At 45.3% G+C, this 19263-nt stretch overlaps 1 protein-coding gene across 1 annotated transcript in view; it reads right to left on the bottom strand.

The window, feature by feature from the left end:
• SRPK3 (SRSF protein kinase 3) overlaps positions 1–19263 on the bottom strand; it is a 207685-nt gene that overhangs the window by 26824 nt on the left and 161598 nt on the right. Inside the window, exon 11 of the mRNA XM_069209420.1 lies at positions 11545–11835. Within this exon, the coding sequence (XP_069065521.1) occupies positions 11545–11835 (291 nt within the window). The remainder of the gene's footprint in view (positions 1–11544; positions 11836–19263) is intronic.

Here is a 19263-nt window from a genome sequence, read left to right as displayed (position 1 = left end):
AGAGTATATGTGAACAGTGCATACGCCATCTTGAGGTATGAGCAGGGCTTGTCACCATGACTCATCCTCACCCAACCACTTTATTGCTGCAGGAGGCTTTTCCATTGGTTGAGAGGTTAACATCTTTATACTGTGTCACTTTCAAGGATCTTACACTAACATTACAAGGGGGACTTGGTCAGTTCATTATTTATGATGGAAACAAGATAAGAAGACAGTAGGAACAGTCCATAGCACCCAGGAGTCACCGGGAGGCAGGTGAGGCTTATATGAATTCAAGAAGATACCCCTGGTGAAGAATTAGTACTATAGGTAGATAACTTTTCCTTCTTTGTTAGGAGATTCTCTCGGTTTGTCATGAAACGGCAGTGTAAAGTAGCAAGGTACAACAAACTGAAAAGTGTAATCAGGGCCACAGTGTAAACTCAGAAGCAAATAAATTAGGAAGTAAAGATTGACCCAGCAGTGTATCCGTCTTGGAGTCGGAGTCCAATCAATAATGCTTAGCAAAGAAATGAACCAGCCTCCAAGTAGTAGCTTTATACATTTCGGGAATAGGACATTTTTCATCAAAGCAGTGTGTCTGCGTTACCCCTTGCGCTTTACCCTAACCGAGAAAAGGGCTATTATCCGTCATAACAGAAAACAAAACAAAAAAACATAAATCTGGCTAGACTGTTTAGAGGAAGGTAAGTCTCCCTGAGCAGAATCCCAGTTTGCAACAAGCTAATTGTCTTATGACTGCTGTTGGATCTATGTAAGTAACAATGTGAAGGCAGTATACAAACAGGTTTCCACTAGAGATGAAAAATTGGGAAATGAATGGTGTGGAAAGGAGAAATTCATTTATGAAGGAAAGAAGGATAAGTCCTTAATGATATTTTACTACAACTCAAAATTATGTGGGTTCCTTCTGTGCAAATAGCCTGACGTCCACTCCTGCTCTTTCGCTGATGTAATCATCAAAACAACAGATCGGTACAGGTGCTGTAAGCCAGCCTTGTGCGTGGATTCAAAAGCTGGGCCCATCAGTATAAGAAGGGCAATATTCTGTTCCCAGCGAGGTTCCTGAAAGGACTTTTCGCATCCTTCAAGACTGCTCTTCAGTCATCAGGAAGTATCAAATGTCTATTCTGCAAGAAGTCAGGGGCCAGGCTGTCAAGATCAGGATGGGATGGAAGATTCTGTCTGCCAGTCTGCAGAGCGGATCTCGCCCAATCAGAAATGCGTGGCATAAGTGGCACATGGAAAAAGCAAGGGCACCACTACCGACGTGGCCCATCTGGGCCAACGAGAAGCATCTTCACGAGTAACAACAGTCTGGAGCACTCCGAGTGTACTGATATAAACTGTGGAGAGTTTGTATTGACCAGAAAACAAACTTAAATGTATATATAAAGATTGCTCAGTTTATTATAAGTAGGGTGTAATAGTTTCCCATCTGGTTTGGTAATACAAAGACTCAAGATCAGTATTTGATGACATTTGAGAAAGACGTAAATATCACATGAATTATTTGCAATTGTACTTTCTTAGAAAAGATGATCAGGCAAAGAATCCCACTGAGCTGGATAAACAACAGAAACTGATGGCCAATTCCAGTCTAATGAACCTCTCATGTTTTGTCAAGAAAACTTCTTCAGAGCTGTAAAAGGCTTGTCAGAGTGACCCCAAATGAAGGTGAGAGGAAGGACTGGGTTGAGCTTCTACTGAGATGTGGAGGTGAGTAAGAGAAGGAAACAATAGCAGGTCCCCAGATATGGGACACCATAAGTGCCATACGAAGTGATGAGAGTTAAAGGTATTGAGCGAGGACTTTTATTGAGGACAGAGTAAACGAAATAAATCACTGCTGATTGGTCTATGTGGTGGTAACAGTGCGTGAACGATCCGCTCAGCCAAGTGTACAGATTGAAGAATCAAATGAGAAAAAAGTGAAACCCCTTTGGTAATGACACATCTACCCATCTGGTGAGAAATTATATTGAGAGATGCCAGAGTTTGTCGTAATGCACACAGAGCTCGCTGCAGGCAAGAGAGTAACAAGGTACCATAAATCGAAGCAGCTGCTACCAGTACTTGTGATTTTGTTATAATACTAGGATGTTTTAAGGAAAAGGCAAAAATGTCCTCACAAATTGGTGAACTAGTTGGCCATGAGGGATTCTTAATGCACATAGTCACTTTTATGAGATAGTCTCAACTAGAGTTTTGGTCAAATTTTACGTTGGATAGGGTACTCAGTCGCAACGGAGTAACATTCTCACATATTGGTCCAGCTGCCAGATTTAAAAGCTGAGAGGCCTCTGGTGTAACAAGAGCAGAAACTACTCTGTCTCCACCGTGGTTGGACCCCTTCGACGGCCTGGTGGAGTGTGGGCCATCGGGGGTTGACCTGTGCGTCCACTAAACTACTTTAAATGGGCGGAGTTACAAGTCAGTTTTCACTTCCTGTCACTGCCATGGAAACCGTGGCAGCATGGGGAAGTTATAACTGAAAAATGCACCCTGGCTATGGGAGGTAACTCCAATGGTGGCTGTTTGATGGTGGGGGGGTGGGGGGTGATATTGTGAGAAACAACCCCTGCTTTTTTTTTTTTTTTTTTTTTTTACAATGAAACAACCAAACTTTGCTGTTTAGCTCAGTCATGTCTGACAAAGCCTTACAACAAAGTTACAATGCAGTGATAGGAACTGCTTTGATGGCTGTTCCTGTAAGCTCATTAAATGTCTGCCTGCCCGATGGACATTTATAATGAAAATGTCACTTACCCAGTGTACATCTGTTCGTGGCATCAGTCGCAGTAGATTCGCATGTTCTGCAATAGCTCGCCATCTGGTGTTGGGCCGGAGTGTTACAAGTTGTTTTTCTTCGAAGAAGTCTTTCGAGTCACGGGACCGAGTGACTCCTCCTTTTGTCTCCATTGCGCATGGGCGTCGACTCCATCTTCGATTGTTTTTCCCCGCAGAGGGTGAGGTAGGAGTTGAATTGTAGTAATAGTGCCCATGCAATGGAGTGACTAAGTATGCATCTATTTAAGGTTGAGATGATACATATATAAATAATTGAAGGTAACTTCCAAACTGCTACAGGCTTCCGGGGAGGCGGGTGGGCACATGCGAATCTACTGCGACTGATGCCACGAACAGATGTACACTGGGTAAGTGACATTTTCAGTTCGATGGCATCTGTCGCTGTAGATACGCATGTTCTGCATAGACTAGTAAGCAGTTATTTCCCCAAAAGCGGTGGATCAGCCTGTAGGAGTGGAAGTAGTCTGAAATAATGTCCTTAATACGGCTTGACCTACTGTGGCTTGTTGTGCGGATAACACGTCTACACAGTAGTGCTTGGTGAATGTGTGAGGCGTAGACCATGTGGCTGCCTTACATATTTCTTGCATTGGGATGTTTCCTAGAAAGGCCATGGTAGCACCTTTCTTTCTGGTTGAGTGTGCCCTTGGTGTAATGGGCAGCTGTCGTTTAGCTTTAAGGTAGCAGATTTGGATGCATTTAACTATCCATCTGGCTATACCTTGTTTTGAAATTGGGTTTCCTGCATGAGGTTTTTGAAATGCAATAAAGAGTTGTTTAGTCTTTCTGATGTTTTTTGTTCTGTCAATGTAATACATCAATGCTCTTTTGACATCTAATGTATGTAGTGCCCTTTCAGCTACGGTATCTGGCTGTGGAAAGAACACTGGAAGTTCCACTGTTTGATTTAGATGGAACGGTGAAATAACCTTTGGCAAAAATTTAGGATTGGTCCTTAGGACGACTTTATTTTTGTGTAGTTGTATAAAAGGTTCCTGTATAGTAAACGCCTGAATCTCGCTTACTCTTCTCAGGGAAGTAATGGCGATGAGAAATGCCACCTTCCAGGTTAGGAACTGTATGTCGCAGGAGTGCATGGGTTCAAAAGGTGGACCCATAAGTCTAGTTAGGACAACATTTAGGTTCCATGAAGGAACAGGTAGTGTTCTTGGTGGTATAATTCTCCTAAGGCCCTCCATGAATGCTTTAATGACTGGTATTTTATATAGGGAAGTTGAATAGGTAGTCTGCAGGTATGCAGATATTGCTGCAAGGTGAATCTTAATGGAAGAGAAAGCTAGGTTAGATTTTTGTAAGTGAAGCAAGTAACCCACTACATGTTCTGGAGTTGTGTGTAATGGTTGTATTTGATTAATATGGCAGTAGCAAACAAACCTCTTCCATTTACTTGCATAGCAGTGCCTGGTGGATGGCCTTCTTGCTTGTTTTATGACTTCCATACATTCTTGGGAAAGTTGTAAGTGCCCGAATTCTAGGATTTCAGGAGCCAGATTGCTAGATTCAGCGATGCTGGATCTGGGTGTCTGATCTTTTGGTTGTGCTGTGTCAACAGATCTGGCCTGTTGGGCAATTTGATGCAGGGTACCACTGATAGGTCTAGTAGCGTTGTGTACCAGGGTTGCCTTGCCCAAGTTGGTGCTATCAATATGAGTTTGAGTTTGCTTTGACTGAGTTTGTTTACCAGGTAAGGAAGGAGAGGGAGAGGAGGAAAAGCGTAAGCAAATATCCCTGACCAGTTCATCCATAGGGCATTGCCTTGGGATTGTTTGTGTGGGTATCTGGATGCGAAGTTTTGGCATTTTGCGTTCTCCCTTGTCGCAAACAAGTCTATCTGAGGTGTTCCCCAGAGTTTGAAATAAGTGTTCAGAATTTGGGGGTGAATTTCCCATTCGTGGACCTGTTGGTGATCTCGAGAGAGATTGTCTGCGAGTTGATTTTGTATCCCTGGTATAAACTGTGCAATTAGGCGAATTTGGTTGTGAATTGCCCAATGCCAAATTTTTTGTGCTAGCAGGCTTAACTGCGTGGAGTGCGTCCCTCCCTGCTTGTTTAGATAATACATTGTTGTCATGTTGTCTGTTTTGACGAGAATGTATTTGTGAACTATTATTGGTTGGAAAGCCTTTAGTGCTTGAAAAACTGCTAGAAGTTCTAGGTGATTGATATGCAGTTTTGTTTGATGTACGTTCCATTGTCCTTGTATGCTGTGTTGATCGAGGTGTGCTCCCCACCCTGTCATGGAAGCATCTGTTGTTATTACGTATTGTGGCACTGGGTCTTGGAAAGGCCGCCCCTTGTTTAAATTTATGTTGTTCCACCACAGAAGCGAGAGGTAAGTTTGGCGGTCTATTAACACCAGATCTAGAAGGTGACCCTGTGCTTGAGACCACTGTGATGCTAGGCATTGTTGTAAGGGCCTCATGTGCAGTCTTGCGTTTGGGACAATGGCTATGCATGATGACATCATGCCTAGGAGTTGTAATACCATCTTTGCCTGTATCTTTTGTGTTGGATACATGCGTTGTATGATGGTGTTGAAATTTTGAATTCTTTGTGGACTTGGAGTGGCTACTCCTTTTGATGTGTCTATTATGGCTCCCAGGTATTGTTGTACCTTGCGTGGCAGAATTTTGGATTTTGTGAAATTGACGGTGAACCCTAGTTTGAAGAGGGTTTGTATGATCTGATTTGTGTGATTTGAGCACTGTTTGAACGAATGGGCCTTGATTAGCCAGTCGTCCAAATATGGGAACACATGTATTTGCTGCCTTCTTATGTGTGCAGCGACTACCGCTAGACATTTGGTAAAGACTCTTGGTGCGGTTGTTAATCCGAAAGGCAGTACCTTGAATTGGTAATGTATTCCTTTGAATACAAACCTTAGGTATTTCCTGTGCGATGGGTGTATTGGTATATGGAAATAAGCATCCTTGAGGTCTAAAGTTGCCATGTAGTCGTGTAGTTTTAGCAATGGCAACACTTCTTGTAGTGTGACCATGTGGAAGTGGTCTGATTTGATGAAAGTGTTCACTACTCTGAGGTCTAGGATTGGTCTCAGTGTTTTGTCCTTCTTTGGTATCAGAAAGTACAGTGAGTAAACTCCTGTGTTTATTTGTGTGTTTGGCACTAATTCGATTGCATTCTTTTGCAATAGTGCCTGCACTTCTATCTCCAGGAGATTGGAATGGTGTGTTGTTAAATTTTGTGCTTTTGGTGGTATGTTTGGAGGGAATTGTAGAAATTCTATGCAATAACCATGTTGGATAATTGCTAGAACCCAAGTGTCTGTAGTGATTTCCTCCCATGCTTTGTAATAATGGCCTATTCTTCCCCCCACTGGTGTTGTGTGGAGGGGGTGAGTGACCTGTGAGTCACTGTTTAGTAGTAGGGGCTTTGAGGCTTTGAAATCTTCCTCTATTTCTAGGGAATTGCCCTCCTCTATATTGTCCCCGAAAACCTCCTCTATACTGTCCCTGGTAACTGGACGGTGTGGCTTGTGAGGTGCTGGCTTGTGTGCTTTGACCTCGAAACCCCCCTCGAAAGGGCGTTTTACGGAATGTGCTGTAATTCCCTCTGCTCTGCGGGGAGTAGAGTGCGCCCATGGCTTTGGCAGTGTCCGTATCTTTTTTGAGTTTCTCAATCGCTGTGTCCACTTCTGGACCGAACAGTTCTTTTTCATTAAAAGGCATATTGAGAACTGCTTGTTGAATCTCTGGTTTAAATCCAGACGTTCGGAGCCATGCATGCCTTCTGATAGTTACAGATGTATTAATTGTCCGTGCAGCTGTATCTGCAACGTCCATGGAGGAGCGGATCTGGTTGTTGGAAATGGTTTGTCCCTCCTCAACCACTTGTTTTGCCCTATTTTGTAAGTCCTTGGGCAGATGTTCAATGAGATGTTGCATCTCGTCCCAGTGGGCTCTGTCATAGCGCACAAGTAGTGCCTGTGAGTTCGCGATGCGCCACTGGTTTGCAGCTTGTGCTGCGACTCTTTTACCAGCTGCATCGAACTTGCGGCTTTCTTTATCTGGGGGTGGTGCATCTCCAGATGTGTGAGAGTTGGCCCTTTTCCTAGCTGCTCCTACAACGACAGAGTCTGGTGGCAGCTGTGTAGTGATGAAAGCCGGGTCTGTAGGAGGCGCCTTATACTTTTTTTCCACCCTTGGTGTGATTGCCCTACTTTTGACCGGCTCCTTAAAGATGTCTTTTGCGTGCCGGAGCATACCAGGGAGCATAGGCAGGCTTTGGTAGGAGCTGTGGGTGGAGGAGAGGGTGTTGAATAAGAAATCATCCTCGACCTGTTCTGAGTGGAGGCTTACGTTGTGAAATTGTGCTGCTCTAGCCACCACTTGAGAATACGCGGTGCTGTCTTCTGGTGGAGATGGCTTTGTAGGGTATGCCTCCGGACTGTTATCTGACACTGGGGCGTCGTATAGGTCCCATGCGTCCTGATCTTGGTCACCCTGGCTCATGGTGGTGTGAGCTGGGGAGTGTGATGGAGTTTGTGCTGGTGAGACGTTAATCACAGGCGGAGGAGAGGGTGGTGGGGTAACTTTTCACCACTTTTGGTTGTGGTGTCTGTTCCGTCTGGAACTCCAACCTTCTCTTTCTCCTAATGGGGGGAAGGGTGCTTATTTTTCCTGTCCCCTGCTGAATGAAGATACGCTTTTGCGTATGGTCTACATCAGTTGCTTGCAGCTCTTCCTCAAACCTATGCTTCTGCATTTGGGAGGTTAGCGAGTGCTCTTCTGTATAAGAGCCTGAAGCTGGGTCGCTTGCAGTTTGTTTCGGCATCGAAACTTTGTCTGCGTGTTTTTTCGGCTCCGAGGTGACTCTTTTTGTTTTCGGGGCCGAAACCTCTCGGCGTCGATCTGTTTCGGTGCCGCTGTCTCGGCGTCGAGCCGTGTCCACACCGGCATCTCGGTGTCGAGGCTTGTCTCCAGCACTTTCTCGGTCCCGAGAAGGCTGCGTGCCGGTGTCTCGACCGGAGTCGGACGATCTCGGCACTGTTTTGGCCTTTTTCGGTGCCGACGGTCGGTCACCGAATTTATGGGTCGAGCCATGGCCTGGTGGCAGTGGCGTCCCCTGGGCCTTGTAAATGTTCCTGTGAGTGGATTTCGACGTCTTACTCACGGTTTGTGTATCGTCGAATCCTTCGGAGTCTGAGTCTTGGATCGAGAAGGTACCTTCCTCTTCCTGTTCCTCGAACTCCCGTTGGGCTGTCGGTGCGGACGCCATCTGAAGTCTTCTGGCTCGACGGTCTCGGAGGGTCTTTCGGGACCGGAACGCACGACAGGCCTCGCAGGTGTCTTTGCTGTGCTCAGGTGACAGGCACAGGTTGCAGACCAAGTGTTGGTCTGTGTAAGGGTACTTATTGTGGCATTTGGGGCAGAAACGGAACGGGGTCCGTTCCATAGGCGTTCTTCAGCACGCGGTCGGGCCGACCAGGCCCCGACGGAGGATCGAAAAACTACCCCGAAGGGCACCGGAGCTCTTCGATCTTCGATGCGGTGTGGAATCAAAGTACGCCGATCCCGAACGCAACAATACCGACGAAAATCTTCCGAAATTAGCTAATTTTCCGTTCCGAAACTCGGAGCGACAGGAACACGTCCGAACCCGATGGCGGAAAAAAAACAATCGAAGATGGAGTCGACGCCCATGCGCAATGGAGACAAAAGGAGGAGTCACTCGGTCCCGTGACTCGAAAGACTTCTTCGAAGAAAAACAACTTGTAACACTCCGGCCCAACACCAGATGGCGAGCTATTGCAGAACATGCGTATCTACAGCGACAGATGCCATCGAACAATACGTTATGTACGATGTGCAAGTTAAGAAAAATCCACAGGGTGATATTGTGAGAAAACAAGGGTTAAATTGTGGTGTTTAAACTACGTATATAAAGGTAGAAAAAGTTATTGCTGTATAATGTGACCCTATTGGTACCAGGGTCACCAATAATCGTGGTCACTGGAACCAAAATGAGATGATTGGCAAAACTGCTATATGGTTCGTCAAGACTGTAAAGTTATGAAGATTAAGTGAAATTATGATATGAAAAAAGTAACAATGGTCAAAGTTTTAACCATAAATAATAATAATAATCATTCTATCAGCTGGAGGAAGAAAGGAAGACTTCCCTCCAGAAACATCTGTTGTCAGATTTACAGGCCTTGACTAGGACAGCAAATGACACAGGAAGGGGGGCAAGCAACGAGGCAGAAGTTGGGATACAGAAAGAGGCAGCAGACCATGGACAGCCTTAAAGGGCTGGGCAAACGAGGATGGGGAGAGGGAAGTCTGAAAGCAAACACACGCACTGGTCAGAGTGCTAGAAACAAAGTATCTCTAGATGTGCACGGCTAGTGGAAGCCAAGTGGCCACAAGAAGCTGTAGTTGGTCCATGCTCCACAGATTGGACTGACACACCCGGACAAATGAAGAGGAGGGAGGTGCCTAGAAGGACCTGACCAATGAGAACCAAGGAAATGAGAGTGACCTTTATGCCAACCAATGGTAAGTAAGCGATGGGCTCTAAGCCCTTTATATGTTTAAAAACAAACAAAAACAAAAGAATAGATTTGCAGACAGCATGTGCGCTGTCCAGGCAAGACCTAAGATTAGTAACAGGGGAGTTCACAGTCCTTCTTTCCTTTTTAAGTTTTTTTTTTTTAAAGAACAGACGCGCAGACACTGCATGCGCACTGCATGTGCTCTCCAGGCAAGACCTCAAAACAAATAGGAAAATAGAAACTCTTCTATAAAGGTATTTTGGATTCTCGCTCGCTGGCTCAGTTCTTCTGCATTAATGTATATCAGTAAGGATGTCCTGATGGACAAGAGAATTGAACAACATGAAAGGATGAGCTTGGATGACCTGAAAGCTAAACCTAATGACTTTAAATATGGGGATGTGGATGATGCCATTAAGAAAAATTAATTCCAAAATTGTGAGCCCCAAAATGAGACTAACAGAGATGGAGCAAAGCATAACAGTAGTACGGGGGAAAGTATCAACCTTTCAGTGGCAGAAAAACAGGAATCCACTTACACAATAGACTCAAATCAGCATTGCGAGTGTGGGCAAAGGTCAACAACCTGGGACAAAAAGCAGGAGTAGCTGTGGTTAGGGTCTCACACATTAACCGAAGCCCCTTTATGGAGGAGTTATCAGGTAACAGGTGATGCAATAAGACTTTCAGTCCAAATGAAGGTAAGTTTTTGGGTTCCCAACTAGAGGAAGGAAGAGAACAAGGAAGGGAGATCTTTCCTGCTGGCACTACAGAAGCCTAAGAAAATAAAAATGGCAGCGAGTGAGAACGGAGGAACACCACACTTTGCCTTTACCCTGCCACAGCGAAGAGCAGAAATGAGCGCCAAGCCTAAAGAAAGAAATGTCTTCACACAACTATTTAGCAGCCGGTAAAAGTTAAGATGGTGCTTGAACAGACAGATTCAATCTTTGTTCAGCTGGAGTTAGTAAAGGTAGGATTCCCTGGCAGGGAGAGAAACTCGTAAATGAAGAAAGGTGGCATTCGGACAGGGCTGCATTATTTTCTGCAGCAGAGAATACTAGTTATTTACAGCTCACTTTGTCGCTTGAAGAAGCTGCACTGGCTACTGCTTTAAATTACCTTATTTGTTTAGGGTGCGCTCCACTATGCCCTGCCTTGAAGCCTTCCAGTCGCCTTCTGGACTCCACTTCTAGCTGGGAAGAAGAATGTTTTTGTATTTGGGCAAGTAACAGTCAAATGAAAACTGTAGGTCACGATTTACCATACAGCAAACAAGACTAGGGGCCAGACGTATCAAACATTTTTGTGATCGCAAAAATGCATTTTGGTGTGTAACAAGTCCAATTTGAGATTCGTTAACTTGTTTACCGAATCGCAAATTCAGCAGCATAATACGGACCACTGCCTACTCTTAAAAAATGAAAAGAAAACCTTTCATGTTTCATTTTTAAACGCATCCTGTTTTCCTTTAAGGAAAACAGGCTGCATTTAAGAAAAATATATATTGCTTTATTGAAAAGCAATTACAGACATGGTGGTCTGCTGAGCCCAGCTGGCCACCATCCCTGTGATTGTAGCCATTCGCAATGGCTCGCAAACTGCGACCTACCTCATGAATATTGATGAGGTAGGTCCATTTGCGAGCCCATGCGAATCACGGTATGAAACTCCTGGAGTTTCATACATAACAACAGCGATTACTTAATTGCGATTCGCTAAAAATCGCAATTAGGTAATCGCTATTGTGAAAAATGATACATCTGGCCCTAGATCACTTGAAAGTTTACTGCATTTCTGAAGATTATATTTGTGAATGCCGATGTGCTCGGGCTGCATTCTTCTTTTTCACTTGATTAAAATGATTTAATAATAGCGCATGGTGGTAAAAAATACAACTACCAACCCAGCCTCGCCTAGAACAGAGGGGCCCTTCTTAGTGGAGACTAAGTTGATGAAATCCCTATTACTATGTCAAGTTCTGGTAGATGGGCCAAGCCATTTTTTTAAGCAAACCTAGCTTCTCCTTCCAGTCTCTGTGGTTTTCCCACTCCGGATGTCTAACTTCTGAGTTTCAACATCCTGCACAGTGCTGAATAGTTACCAAACAAAAGTCATCTTAACCAACATTTCCCCAGCTGTCTTCTTCATGCCATACAATAGCTTGATCATCTCTAGAAGATCCATACACTTACCGCCAGGGGAGATGAGACCTCTGTGCTCCCTGCCAGTGGAATAGCCGGACAGTGCAGAACCAGACGTGGGAGAAAACAAAGACCCAGACAGCCCAGAGATCTGAGAGTCGTCAGGGCTCAGGAAGCGTTGGGCCGGCCCGTAGCCATTACAGCATTGATATGGGTTGTGCTGAGCAAAGCCGGAGGAAGAGCTTGGACTCTGAGGACCAAAGGAAGAGGTTCCGTTGCTTAAATTCTTACTGGAGCGATCAGCATCTAAGCACACACTGTTGCTTTGACGAGTCTTCACATCTGGAGACACAGAATATAAAATTGTATCCATAGAACACATACTTGGTTTTTATGTCTTCTCTTCAGGCAGCGGCAAAAACAAACATTAACTTTTGTGCCTGCTCAAAGAAGAACTTTGTGTGAATGTCACAGATAGTCTCCAACATTGATAAATATTGTAGGATACATTTTGTTGAGAAGGAGAAGCGCATATTTGAATGTCTAAAAAGCTTTATGACACCCTTTTTGCGTTATCAGCATTTATCCAGCACATTTCTGCCATAGTAAGGTCTGTTAGTGTTGTCAACATAGGTGGAGCCTTTTTGGCTGGACAGTTACATTGGTCAGGTATCTTTTTTTTCTGGGGCAGCATGTGTAAGAATGTCCCTGTTCTGTGTGGTGCTTAGTGAGGGTCTTCAGTACTTAAATGCGGGGCCCTACTACACACCTGTGGTTTGTAGGCTTTCATGAAGTTTTGTGGGTTTGTGTGTGTTGTGCCTGAGAAAGTAAATAGCAGCACTATTTCCCATTCCCTGGTGGGTTCTATTGGGTTGCATTATTAGACCCACAATTCTCCGCTACACAGGTCTGGTACTTGTGTTCTGGGCATTAAGGTGCTTGGGAACACGAGGCTCTGTGGAATCTGGGTGACGGTAGGTGTGCAGTGATTCTTCACATAGGGTTTATCCGCTTGCAAAATACATGGCTTTTAATCTCTGATGAGAAGAAAGGTCTGTCCAAGACCCCTCTGTGAAAAGAGATATTTGAGGAGTTTGTTGTGGGAGTCTCTCTTCCCAATTAAACAGCAGGACACTAAAACAACTCTACATGGAAGCCTACAAAAATGACAACGCACTCCGACACCAATCCAGGAGCTCTGGAGACATTGGGCCTGATTTAGAACTGAGCGGATGGGTAACTCTGTCCCATCCGACCAAAATCTAAATCCCATTATATCCAGTGGGATTTAGATTTCGGAGGACCAGACATCTGTCACGTTGTGATGGACTAACCGGTCTGCCAAGTTCTAAAGTAGGCCCAATGTCTAAATTTTTTAAAAAACGCGTTTTGCGCAGTGTGTCTGAAGCCACATGCCAATCAAAGAAACCGCAAAAAATTAATAATTAACCCCAGAATAGTGAATGTGCAGATTGAAAGGCAACTCCCTCACAGGAACCATGGGACTCTCTGGCTGACCACTTCATTACAGAAGGCAAACTTGAAACATGTCTGGAGAAATCTAGACTAATCTAGACACAAAAAACACAAGTTAGGAGAATGCAGAGTGCAGCAGAGTCAGCTTTTGAACCACTGAACGGGCCTCCATCATCCGTCTCCTTCAAAGCATAGTGCACAGCTTATAAAGAAACACAAGGCTTCACGCCACAAAATTGTCCACAATACACTTATCAGCAAACAGAACGATTACTACATTCTCTGCTTTCTCCACTCTTGCCCACACTGACAGAACCTCACGTCTCTGTACTGAGGGTCAAACTACAGGACTCGAAGCCTGCATGAATAACACAAATTGACAAGAATTGCAGAGGTCACTAAACACCTGGTACTTGCATTCACGTAATCACAAGATGCAGATGACCAATCATATAACTCAGGAAGTAGATGTGCATGACTACATAGGTTCTCAACCTCTCTGCCACACCTCACGCATAACTACAGTGACATACGCAGCACCAAGCATAAAGCAGGTCTTTGAACCTCACATAGCTCAATGAATGTAGAGCCTGAAGCGCAAAGTACTGAAATGAAAATGTCACTTACCCAGTGTACATCTGTTCGTGGCATCAGTCGCAGTAGATTCGCATGTTCTGCAATAGCTCGCCATCTGGTGTTGGGCCGGAGTGTTACAAGTTGTTTTTCTTCGAAGAAGTCTTTCGAGTCACGGGACCGAGTGACTCCTCCTTTTGTGTCCATTGCGCATGGGCGTCGACTCCATCCTCGATTGTTTTTCCCCGCAGAGGGTGAGGTAGGAGTTGAATTGTAGTAATAGTGCCCATGCAATGGAGTGACTAAGTATGCACTTATTTAAGGTTGAGATGATACATATATAAATAATTGAAGGTAACTTCCAAACTGCTACAGGCTCCCGGGGAGGCGGGTGGGCACATGCGAATCTACTGCGACTGATGCCACGAACAGATGTACACTGGGTAAGTGACATTTTCAGTTCGATGGCATCTGTCGCTGTAGATACGCATGTTCTGCAATAGACTAGTAAGCAGTTATTTCCCCAAAAGCGGTGGATCAGCCTGTAGGAGTGGAAGTAGTCTGAAATAATGTCCTTAATACAGCTTGACCTACTGTGGCTTGTTGTGCGGATAACACGTCTACACAGTAGTGCTTGGTGAATGTGTGAGGCGTAGACCATGTGGCTGCCTTACATATTTCTTGCATTGGGATGTTTCCTAGAAAGGCCATGGTAGCACCTTTCTTTCTGGTTGAGTGTGCCCTTGGTGTAATGGGCAGCTGTCGTTTAGCTTTAAGGTAGCAGATTTGGATGCATTTAACTATCCATCTGGCTATACCTTGTTTTGAAATTGGGTTTCCTGCATGAGGTTTTTGAAATGCAATAAAGAGTTGTTTAGTCTTTCTGATGTTCTTTGTTCTGTCAATGTAATACATTAATGCTCTTTTGACATCTAATGTATGTAGTGCCCTTTCAGCTACGGTATCTGGCTGTGGAAAGAACACCGGAAGTTCCACTGTTTGATTTAGATGGAACGGTGAAATAACCTTTGGCAAAAATTTAGGATTGGTCCTTAGGACGACTTTATTTTTGTGTAGTTGTATAAAAGGTTCCTGTATAGTAAACGCCTGAATCTCGCTTACTCTTCTCAGGGAAGTAATGGCGATGAGAAATGCCACCTTCCAGGTTAGGAACTGTATGTCGCAGGAGTGCATGGGTTCAAAAGGTGGACCCATAAGTCTAGTTAGGACAACATTTAGGTTCCATGAAGGAACAGGTAGTGTTCTTGGTGGTATAATTCTCCTAAGGCCCTCCATGAATGCTTTAATGACTGGTATTTTATATAGGGAAGTTGAATAGGTAGTCTGCAGGTATGCAGATATTGCTGCAAGGTGAATCTTAATGGAAGAGAAAGCTAGGTTAGATTTTTGTAAGTGAAGCAAGTAACCCACTACATGTTCTGGAGTTGTGTGTAATGGTTGTATTTGATTAATATGGCAGTAGCAAACAAACCTCTTCCATTTACTTGCATAGCAGTGCCTGGTGGATGGCCTTCTTGCTTGTTTTATGACTTCCATACATTCTTGGGTAAGTTGTAAGTGCCCGAATTCTAGGATTTCAGGAGCCAGATTGCTAGATTCAGCGATGCTGGATCTGGGTGTCTGATCTTTTGGTTGTGCTGTGTCAACAGATCTGGCCTGTTGGGCAATTTGATGCAGGGTACCACTGATAGGTCTAGCAGCGTTGTGTACCAGGGTTGCCTTGCCCAAGTTGGTGCTATCAATATGAGTTTGAGTTTGCTTTGACTGAGTTTGTTTACCAGGTAAGGAAGGAGAGGGAGAGGAGGAAAAGCGTAAGCAAATATCCCTGACCAGTTCATCCATAGGGCATTGCCTTGGGATTGTTTGTGTGGGTATCTGGATGCGAAGTTTTGGCATTTTGCGTTCTCCCTTGTCGCAAACAAGTCTATCTGAGGTGTTCCCCAGAGTTTGAAATAAGTGTTCAGTATTTGGGGGTGAATTTCCCATTCGTGGACCTGTTGGTGATCTCGAGAGAGATTGTCTGCGAGTTGATTTTGTATCCCTGGTATAAACTGTGCAATTAGGCGAATTTGGTTGTGAATTGCCCAATGCCAAATTTTTTGTGCTAACATGCTTAACTGCGTGGAGTGCGTCCCTCCCTGCTTGTTTAGATAATACATTGTTGTCATGTTGTCTGTTTTGACGAGAATGTATTTGTGAACTATTATTGGTTGGAAAGCTTTTAGTGCTTGAAAAACTGCAAGAAGTTCTAGGTGATTGATATGCAGTTTTGTTTGATGTACGTTCCATTGTCCTTGTATGCTGTGTTGATCGAGGTGTGCTCCCCACCCTGTCATGGAAGCATCTGTTGTTATTACGTATTGTGGCACTGGGTCTTGGAAAGGCCGCCCCTTGTTTAAATTTATGTTGTTCCACCACAGAAGCGAGAGGTAAGTTTGGCGGTCTATTAACACCAGATCTAGAAGGTGACCCTGTGCTTGAGACCACTGTGATGCTAGGCATTGTTGTAAGGGCCTTATGTGCAGTCTTGCGTTTGGGACAATGGCTATGCATGATGACATCATGCCTAGGAGTTGTAATACCATCTTTGCTTGTATCTTTTGTGTTGGATACATGCGTTGTATGATGGTGTTGAAATTTTGAATTCTTTGTGGACTTGGAGTGGCTACTCCTTTTGATGTGTCTATTATGGCTCCCAGGTATTGTTGTACCTTGCGTGGCCGAATTTTGGATTTTGTGAAATTGACGGTGAACCCTAGTTTGAAGAGGGTTTGTATGATATGATTTGTGTGATTTGAGCACTCTATTAACGAATGGGCCTTGATTAGCCAGTCGTCTAGATATGGGAACACATGTATTTGCTGCCTTCTGATGTGTGCAGCGACTACCGCTAGACATTTGGTAAAGACTCTTGGTGCGGTTGTTAATCCGAAAGGCAGTACCTTGAATTGGTAATGTATTCCTTTGAATACAAACCTTAGGTATTTCCTGTGCGATGGGTGAATTGGTATATGGAAATAAGCATCCTTGAGGTCTAAAGTTGCCATGTAGTCGTGCAGCTTTAGCAATGGCAATACTTCTTGTAGTGTGACCATGTGGAAGTGGTCTGATTTGATGAAAGTGTTGACTACTCTGAGGTCTAGGATTGGTCTCAGTGTTTTGTCCTTCTTTGGTATCAGAAAGTACAGTGAGTAAACTCCTGTGTTTATTTGTGTGTCTGGCACTAATTCGATTGCATTCTTTTGCAATAGTGCCTGCACTTCTATCTCTAGGAGATTGGAATGGTGTGTTGTTAAATTTTGTGCTTTTGGTGGTATGTTTGGAGGGAACTGTAGAAATTCTATGCAGTAACCATGTTGGATAATTGCTAGAACCCAAGTGTCTGTAGTGATTTTCTCCCATGCTCTGTAATAATGACCTATTCGTCCCCCCACTGGTGTTGTGTGGAGGGGGTGAGTGACATGTGAGTCACTGTTTAGTAGTAGGGGTTTTGGGGCTTTGGAATCTTCCTCTATTTCTAGGGAATTGCCCTCCTCTATATTGTCCCCGAAAACCTCCTGTATACTGTCCTTGGTAACTGGACGGTGTGGCTTGTGAGGTGCTGGCTTGTGTGCTTTGACCCTGAAACCCCCCTCGAAAGGGCGTTTTACGGAATGAGCTGTAATTCCCTCTGCTCTGCGGGGAGTAGAGTGCGCCCATGGCTTTGGCAGTGTCCGTATCTTTTTTGAGTTTCTCAATCGCTGTGTCCACTTCTGGACCGAACAGTTCTTTTTCATTAAAAGGCATATTGAGAACTGCTTGTTGAATCTCTGGTTTAAATCCAGACGTTCGGAGCCATGCATGCCTTCTGATAGTTACAGATGTATTAATTGTCCGTGCAGCTGTATCTGCAGCGTCCATGGAGGAGCGGATCTGGTTGTTGGAGATGGCCTGTCCCTCCTCAACCACTTGTTTTGCCCTATTTTGGAAGTCTTTGGGCAGATGTTCAATGAGATGTTGCATCTCGTCCCAGTGGGCTCTGTCATAGCGCGCAAGTAGTGCCTGGGAGTTCGCGATGCGCCACTGGTTTGCAGCTTGTGCTGCGACTCTTTTACCAGCTGCATCAAACTTGCGGCTTTCTTTATCTGGGGGTGGTGCATCTCCAGATGTGTGAGAGTTGGCCCTTTTCCTAGCTGCTCCTACAACAACAGAGTCTGGTGGCAGCTGTGTTGTGATGAAAGCCGGGTCTGTAGGAGGCGGCTTATACTTTTTTTCCACCCTTGGTGTGATTGCCCTACTTTTGACCGGGTCCTTAAATATGTCTTTTGCGTGCCGGAGCATACCAGGGAGCATAGGCAGGCTTTGGTAGGAGCTGTGGGTGGAGGAGAGTGTGTTGAACAAGAAATCATCCTCGACCTGTTCTGAGTGGAGGCTTACGTTGTGAAATTGTGCTGCTCTAGCCACCACCTGAGAGTACGCGGTGCTGTCTTCTGGTGGAGATGGTTTTGTAGGGTATGCCTCTGGGCTGTTATCTGACACTGGGGCGTCGTATAGGTCCCATGCGTCCTGGTCTTGGTCACCCTGGCTCATGGTGGTGTGAGCTGGGGAGTGTGATGGCGTTTGTGCTGGTGAAACGTTAATCACGGGCGGAGGAGAGGGTGGTGGTGTAACTCTTTTCACCACTTTTGGTTGTGGTGCTTGTTCCGTGTGGAACTCCAACCTTCTCTTTCTCCTAATGGGGGGAAGGGTGCTTATTTTTCCTGTCCCCTGCTGAATGAAGATACGCTTTTGCGTATGGTCCGCATCAGTTGCTTGTAGCTCTTCCTCAAACCTATGCTTCTGCATTTGGGAGGTTAGCGAGTGCTCTTCTGTATAAGAGCCTGAAGCTGGGTTGCTTGCAGTTTGTTTCGGCGTCGAAACTTTGTCTGCGTGTTTTTTCGGCTCCGAGGTGACTTTTTTCCTTTTCGGGGCCGAAACCTCTCGGCGTCGATCTGTTTCGGTGCCGCTGTCTCGGCGTCGAGCCGTGTCCACATCTCGGTGTCGAGGCTTGTCTCCAGCACTTTCTCGGTCCCGAGAAGGCTGCGTGCCGGTGTCTCGACCGGAGTCGGACGATCTCGGCACTGTTTGGGCCTTTTTCGGTGCCGACGGTCGGTCACCGATTTTATGGGTTGAGCCATGGCCTGGTGGCAGTGGCGTCCCCTGGGCCTTGTAAATGTTTCTTTGTGTGGTTTTCGACGTCTTACTCACGGTTTGTGTATCGTCGAATCCTTCGGAGTCTGAGTCTTGGATCGAGAAGGTACCTTCCTCTTCCTGTTCCTCGAACTCCCGTCGGGCTGTCGGTGCGGACGCCATTTGAAGTCTTCTGGCTCGACGGTCTCGGAGTGTTTTTCGGGACCGGAACGCACGACAGGCCTCGCAGGTGTCTTCGCTGTGCTCAGGTGACAGGCACAGGTTGCAGACCAAGTGTTGGTCTGTGTAGGGGTATTTATTGTGGCATTTGGGGCAGAAACGGAACGGGGTCCGTTCCATCGGCGTTCTTCAGCACGCGGTCGGGCCGACCAGGCCCCGACGGAGGATCGAAAAATTACCCCGAAGGGCACCGGAGCTCTTCGATCTTCGATGCGGTGTTGAATGTAAGTATGCCGATCCCGAACGCAACAATACCGACGAAAATCTTCCGAAATTAACTATTTTTTCTGTTCCGAAACTCGGAGCGACAGG

This window comes from Pleurodeles waltl, chromosome 10 (assembly GCF_031143425.1).
Source record: "Pleurodeles waltl isolate 20211129_DDA chromosome 10, aPleWal1.hap1.20221129, whole genome shotgun sequence".
NCBI lineage: Eukaryota > Metazoa > Chordata > Amphibia > Caudata > Salamandridae > Pleurodeles > Pleurodeles waltl.
The sequence above is the reverse complement of the archived record's forward strand: the minus strand, read 5'-3'. Positions and strand labels throughout refer to the sequence as shown.